General features: G+C 41.4%; 1 protein-coding gene across 1 annotated transcript in view; it reads left to right on the forward strand.

The window, feature by feature from the left end:
* Nucleotides 1-7,219, forward strand: part of C9H10orf67 (chromosome 9 C10orf67 homolog) — a 151,873-nt gene extending 144,654 nt beyond the window's left edge. Inside the window, exon 16 of the mRNA XM_030818461.1 lies at nt 6,782-7,219. Within this exon, the coding sequence (XP_030674321.1) occupies nt 6,782-6,858 (77 nt within the window). The 3' untranslated portion in view covers nt 6,859-7,219. The remainder of the gene's footprint in view (nt 1-6,781) is intronic.

Consider the following 7,219-nt stretch of genomic DNA (forward strand, 5'->3'; position numbering starts at 1 on the left):
ACTTTGTTATGGCAGCTCTAGCAAGCAAATACAAGGTAACAATTTAATAATTTCGATGGCACCGCATTAAATAATTGATACCCACTATTCCAAATGAGTTCAGTGGCAGTATGTTTTCACTTTGTATTAAGACTTAGGGTAAGGAGTTCTGCCATTCAGTGCTCACCATAAAAGAGATATGTTCCCTTGATCAGTTAGAAAGCTACTTCTTTGAAGCTTCAACATATGTTCTAGCATTAAGGAATCAAATGTGACAAGGCTTGTGTAAAAATGTGCCTGCCACTTTCCTAGCAGATAGCAAGTGATCTATATATGTTTGATAAAACTGAGTCTGAGGCCAGGCATGGTGGCTCACACCTGTTATCCTCCCAGTACTTTGGGAGGCCAAGTTGCGCAGATCACTTGAGGCCAGGAGTTTGAGACCATCCTGTCCAACATGGTGAATCCCCGTCTCTACTAAAAATACAAAAATTATCCGGGCATGGTGGCAGGCATTTGTGGTCCCAGCTACTTGGGAAGCTGAGGTGGGAGGATCACTTGAACCTAGGCGGTGGAGGTTACAGTGAGTCGAGATCACACCACTGCATTCCAGCCTGGGTGACAGGGCAAGACTTCGTCTCAAAAAGGAAAAAAAAAATTGAGTCTGAGGTTACCTCCATTTAGACTTAGAACTTAGGTTATGGTCTCACAATATCCCTATTTGTCCTGGAGAACACCACCATGTCCAGTACTCTCTTCCATAAATGTGCCCATGCCTCCTTTTCTTACTCTCTCCTTCGCTTCCTCTGCAAGCAGCTGCCCTCTGCCCCTCCTTCCTTTTGATGTGAACCTGCTTGAGGGAAATCAGAACCTATTTGCTCCCCTTCTCTGGCTCCAGTTTCCTCCACTTTTCTCCTGGCTTCATTGCCCTCTGGCACTGCCATCAACTGGGTCACCAGAATCTGACAAATGGCAAATACAATTTCTAGTCCTCATCTCACTTGACCTCACCCCAGGATTTTGTAACTGCTAAGCATTCCTTAATTCTTTTTTTTTTTTTTTTTTTTTTTTTAGCCAAAATCTGGCTCTATTGCCCAAGCTGGAGTGCAGTGGTGCAATCTCGGCTCACTGCAACCTCCGCCTCCTGGGCTAAAGTGATCCTTCCACTTCAGCCTCCCAAGCAGCTGGGACCACAGGTGTGCACCACCACGCCCAGTAAGTTTTTATATTTTTGGTAGAGACAAGATTTCGCCATGTTGCCCAGGCTGGTCTTGAACTCCTGAGCTCAAGTGATCCACATGCCTTGGCCTCCCAAAGTGCTGGGATTACAGGCTTGAGCCACTGTGCCTGGCCCCTTAATTTTTTTGTGAATAGCTCTATTGAGATATAATTGACAAATAAAAATTATATATACTTAAGAGAAATGATCACCACAGTCAAGCTAACTGGCATATTTATCATTTAACCATTTTCTTCCTCTCCGTCTCTTCTTCTTTCATCCTTCTCCTCTTCCTCCTCCTTTTATGATGAGAACACTTAAGAGCTACCTACCCTCTTAGCAAATTTCAAGTATACAATACAGTATGGTTAAATAGTTACTCTGCTGTACATTAGATCTTCAGAATTTATTCATCTCACAGAGCTGAAACATTGTCTCCTTCACCTTAATTCTCCAAACACTCTCCTCTTGACCTCCAAGACACCAACCTGTCCTGGTTCTCCTCCTCCTATTCAGAGCGCCCTTCTCAGTCTCTCCTGCTTGATCAATTTTGCCCCTGCTCTGTGTCTTAAATGTTGAGGTTGCTAAGGATTTCATATTTCGCTTCACTTTTTCACACTTTGTTATTCCCTGTTGAATCCTTCAGCAGATCTCTATGGCTTTCAAGATAAAATCAAGTTCTTCAGTTTAGCCTACAAGACAATTCATAACCCCTCCCTCTCCCTGATGTGAGCTTTCTAACCTAGTGGTCACAAATGACTTGCAGTTCCCTGCTGTTTCATGCTGTTCCAAGCACCTGTGCCTGTACACATGCCTTCGTCTAGGTGGTGGGTCTTCTGCCTGGTCTCGCTGAGCTTCTGTGTTCACCTGGTTATTGATGGCCTTATGCTGGCTGTCTGCTGGGGTGACAGGGGTAACCACACCTCATGTCCCTCATTATCAAGTAGGCTAAGCCAAGCTTGCTTTCATGGCGGTCTCAGGGTTCTCCAGAGAAGCAAGAGAGCAGGTTCCAATGCACAAGGATTATTCAAGTCTCTGCTGGGGTCACATTTGCTCTTATCCCATTAGCCAAAGCAAGACACAGGGCCAAGACCAGAGTCAATGTGTGAGGGAACTGCAAAGGCTGTGGTTAACAAGTGGAACACACTACTTAGCCTTCTAGGTTTTACCTTCTCTTTGTTAATCCATTCACTCAGTCATTCCACAGACTTTATGAATGCCTAAGCAAAGGCCTAGGCGAGGCACTGAGGATAGAGAGATTTTTCTCAGTGCTTGGAATTTATGTTCTAAGACAGTCACTCAATGACTAGCACATTCTGTAAAAGTCAGACCAGGATTTGTGGAAGTCCCATGAGGTAAGGTGGGCCTCCTGAGGTCTGTCTGCATTCTTCACCATTTCTGCAGAAATCGCTACCTTGCTGTTCAGAATTATATATTAATTACCACTTTTCCCATAAGAATAATCAGAAACCAAGATACAGAAACAAAATTTTAAATATTTTCAGTGTGTATGTTTTTAAAACTGTGACTGAAATATTACTGCATTTCTTTGGGAACGTATAAATTCAAGCATGAAACTGTGTGATAACAGCATTTCCACTAAATATGCAGATGTCAAGGTGAGTTACAGGTGAGTTACAGGAGCATTTAACATTTCAATCCTTAGGCTCCAAGTTGTTCACCTGTTCATAAGAAAAACTAGCTGCTTTTAACTTCAAATATGTACGTGCAAAAATTGCATAGACCAAACGTTCAAATGAAAATCCTTTCAGAGACAACTAACTAACGCTTCCATATTAAGAGTGTTTATTTTTCTCTAGGATTAGAACAGATTGCATTGGCAGCCCGGTCTTTCATTAAGAGGGGGGTGGGGAATAGAGTTGGGCCTTCATTTTCTCACAAAAGGCACAATGTGAAGCGCATCTGTGAACATTGCATAATTTGTTATGTTCTACAAAGAGGTGGGTTTTTGTTGTACACATACCAAAGCTATTTGGTGCCGTTTCACCAATGATCTCTATTCAGGTCCAGCAAAGAAATTGGCCTCAGAAGAGTGAAAGGAAAGTAAATTTTTCTTTAAAAATTAGATACAGATTATCACTTCAAAATGCAGGAGGGAATTTTACAAGTGCCGGTGTACTGATTAGCTTTCCAATGGACATCCAGCCCTTTATTAAACACATGCTAGCTGTGGTCAACTGTGACCGATGTGGTTTATTACTCTCCAGAAGGGCTGAACTGAAATCACCCATCTAATTTAATTGAGAAATGTTGGATGAACTTGAACTGTTTCATGGACATGAATGACCAGAGAATTTATTTGATGAGACGTTAAAGGCTGAATACGGTAACTATCTCTTTGATGGTTTAGTACAGTCGATTCATTAGTTCATTAGCATGCCTTTCATATTTTTCATTACTACCTGAGCAACCTAATCGAAAAAGGCAAAAAATAAAAGTTTTTGTACAGCATCCTTACAAAAAATTAGCAACCTTCCCTTTATTGGTAAATATTCATGAACATTTTTAATGTAGTTAACTCTTTTCAGAGTGACATCAGCTTTCCAGTAAAGGAAGTTCACAGTAATTAAATTGTGAAAAACATTAATAAGTCCACTGGGATTTTTCATGTGATAGTCCCTAAATTATTTTCAAAATGTTGTCTTCTGACTTCATTCATTAAGACAAAACAAAAAAAAGCCTTTAGGAAGTTGGCATGTTATTCACCAAACAAACTCCTTTGCATTTTCTCGTAAACTGGGCAGTGTGAGCTGCAATTGGTGGCCTCGCAATGAAACATTTATAGTAACTTTATCAAGAGTATGGCACAGAGGTGGCATCAGATGACAGTGCTTTCTCTTCATGCGTGTCTGCTAACATTTAAGATAGATTCTGCTTTTTTTCCAATGACTAATGGTGAGGCATAACTTGGAGACATACATCTTTTTTAAACTATATTAAAATATTATATCTTTTAAATTATCCACAGAAAGTCAGAGCTGGAAACTCTAAGAATAAATTATAAAATCACACTTTATGTAACTCTTTAAATGAAATTTTTCATTGAAACTTTGTCATTAAAATAGAAAGGCCTTTGGCTGTGCCCATACAAGCATAATAAATTGTATATGTTTGTGATACTGAATGACTTTTATCCATATGCTGCACTGCAAAGCTACATGAATGAGGCATTTACCAAATCAGGCCCACCACATTAAACAGAAAAACAATCTTTATTCATGGTAACTTATCAGTTTCAATTAATCAACCCTAACAATGGAAATTCTGATGTGTTCAAGCAACTTGAAAGCAATAGGTCATCTCCAGGGCAGCATTGTTGTGTCTTTGTGCCGAAGATTTCAAACAAAGCAACATCTTCAATAAATATACATGCATATACATACATACATGTGCATATATATACATACAAATGGACAGTTACAGCTGAGCCCTGTGGTGCCAACAAAAATGCATGTGTATTTTTTATTATTTTTATCATAGCACATGTAATTGTTTTCCCTCAAGTATTACTTTTTGAGCTCTGCAAGTTTAAACAAAAGGAAAGAAATTTCCATTGGATGACCATCCTTTCAGTTTCTGTACTGCTATGTGAATAGCATTGTGCAAACCATTCCATTGGTTTTGAAAAGGGGTAACCATTGGTTTGATTTGGTTACACGGTTTAGTAAAGAGCTCCCTCCCACTGCCTTAGGGTCTGTGAAAGGTCTGTGACCTGTTTAGAACTGCCAAGTGAAATGTCATGTTGCCCCTCCCAAATGGGAGTATCTGCATTCATTTGATCAGTATAAAAAATGATTGGGGATGGCGAGATCAGTGCTTTTGAATTGCAATTTATAGCAGTTTACAAAAATGCACATTGTTGGAAAAGAAAACATGGAAGTGTTTCTTTCTAAATTGCATTACCTGTGAAATGTCATTAGTCTTTTAAGGATATTTACATCCTTTTTTATTATTTAGGAGACTTACTTCAACTAAAGAAAATCAGAATTTATTACATTTTGATTTTTTTAACTTGTATTTTGGTTTTAGTGGTAAAATTTTTAAAAAAGCAATGTTTCTGAGTTATTCGTATAAACATAATTTATCATGTCCATTTACTGATTTTCTAAGATAATCTTTGTTAATGGGTTGTATTAGTAGAAGATTCTTAATTATCTTTCCCAGATTGTTCAGGAGATTTATTTGTTGGTAAATTCCTTGTCTACTGATTTCTAATAGACTAAAATCTCCAGTATACTTAACTCTAGCAAGTTTCCACTATTCCTTCAACATTGTACTACCAGAACTTCTTTGTAAGATGAGTACTTTTCTAAATTATGGAACCCATTGACTCATCTACATGTATGCATAGTTTTATAAAAAGAAATTTCATTTCTTTTCATTAAATGTGCAAAAGAATACACGAAGCTCATCCAGAAAGTTTAGGTAGCCTGTTCAAGTTCATAAGGACTGAATGCAGCCTCCTGGAGTTTCTGGGGTGCAGAAAACAATGCCCTTTATGCTATTTCCAGGCATCTCACAAGCTACGGAGCTTGTGGCAGTGTGTAGCATTGGACATCACTTTAAAGAAAGCTTTGAGTAAGAAAAGTTACCTTGGGAAAAGGCCCTTGGGGCTTTCCTGGTTGATACTTGACTAGAAAAAGAAAGGCCCTTCTGCAGAAAAGACTTGACCCAGATAGGCTCTGGAGCACTCCACTTTGAACCTCCCAACCATTGAAAGCCGAGGTTGTCACGTTTTTATCTTTGTTCATGTTAAGCCTTGGAATGACAGCCTGGCTCCTCTGTGTTCCCCTCTCCCACTGCCCCGGCTATAAGTGTCCACATTGACACCTACCGGTGACCGCAGGCTGCAATGCTTTGTTGCCTTCTCCACGCTCCCGGCTTTCACTGGGATTAGCCCAGGGCCTTTGTTCCCCTTCAAAGCTGGAACATCACATCCCATGTTGTGGCCTTCCTGTCTCAGACCCCCAACGCTTTCCTCACAATTTACCCACCAGGTAAATGTTCCTCCCCACAGGGCAGAGAGCCCAATGTTGAGGTTGGGGGGGTGGGGACATCTTTCCATTCCCCAGTTTCAGAGCCCAGGGCCAATGTGGTTTTCTTTCCTTCTCATTCATAATTTTTTATTTCACATGGAAGAAAGATTGCAAAGCAAATGGAAATTTAAATCTTGGAAAAATCAAATCCCTGGGCCCAAACACAGACAACTCTTCCCTCTTTTTTTATTCTGTTACACCGGCTTCAGTAGAATGTTGAGTACTGGCCTTTATCAGGGGCACCTAAGACCATTCCTGCAGTCTGGGGCTGCCGGAGAGCCCCAGACTGTCTCAGAGCAAAGCTTGGCTGGCACACGCTGTCTGGAAGGCCAAGAATAATCTGCCTGCCTGCCCTACCTCCTTCACCATCTCTCTTCCAGGTTCCTGAGGAGGCTCCCAAGTAGGGCCAGGGCAGGGAGGACCCACTAAAAAAATGACGCAAAATGCTTTGGGGGAAGAGTGGGGAGTGGTTTGTGTATGGTAAGTAAAACCAAGTTTATGTCTGTCCACCTTTCTTCACGTTTAGGGAAGTTGTCGGAATCCCCAAAAGAAGAGTCCTTGGAGGAGCCATCCATGCGCCGGAGCAGCCCCGCAGACTGTTGATTAACCCAGCAGAAGCCTGGGCTGCGCAGACAGGGCCTCAGAAAGAGTGGCCTCGCCGTCCTGGTGTAAGGTGCCTCCCTCGCAAAGGATACTATCTCCAAGGATTTTCTAAACTAATTGTTTAATCTCTCCAGATTATGTACATTAACCAGCACGGCGCTCGAATAGACCTCAATGCGCGCCTTGTCCGCGCTCCTTTCCACGCCTTTAAGGAAAGCCCTGGCTGGTGCGGGGTGAGCGGTGCGCACTGAACCTGCAGGGCAACCACATCCATTCAGGCGCTCCGGGGACTCAGAAGAGCCCAGGCGTCTAAGAGTGGGAAGGAACGGACTTTAATTAAAAAGTTTGACTCCCTCTCTAA

Source organism: Nomascus leucogenys, chromosome 9 (genome assembly GCF_006542625.1).
Source record: "Nomascus leucogenys isolate Asia chromosome 9, Asia_NLE_v1, whole genome shotgun sequence".
Taxonomy (NCBI): Eukaryota; Metazoa; Chordata; class Mammalia; order Primates; family Hylobatidae; genus Nomascus; species Nomascus leucogenys.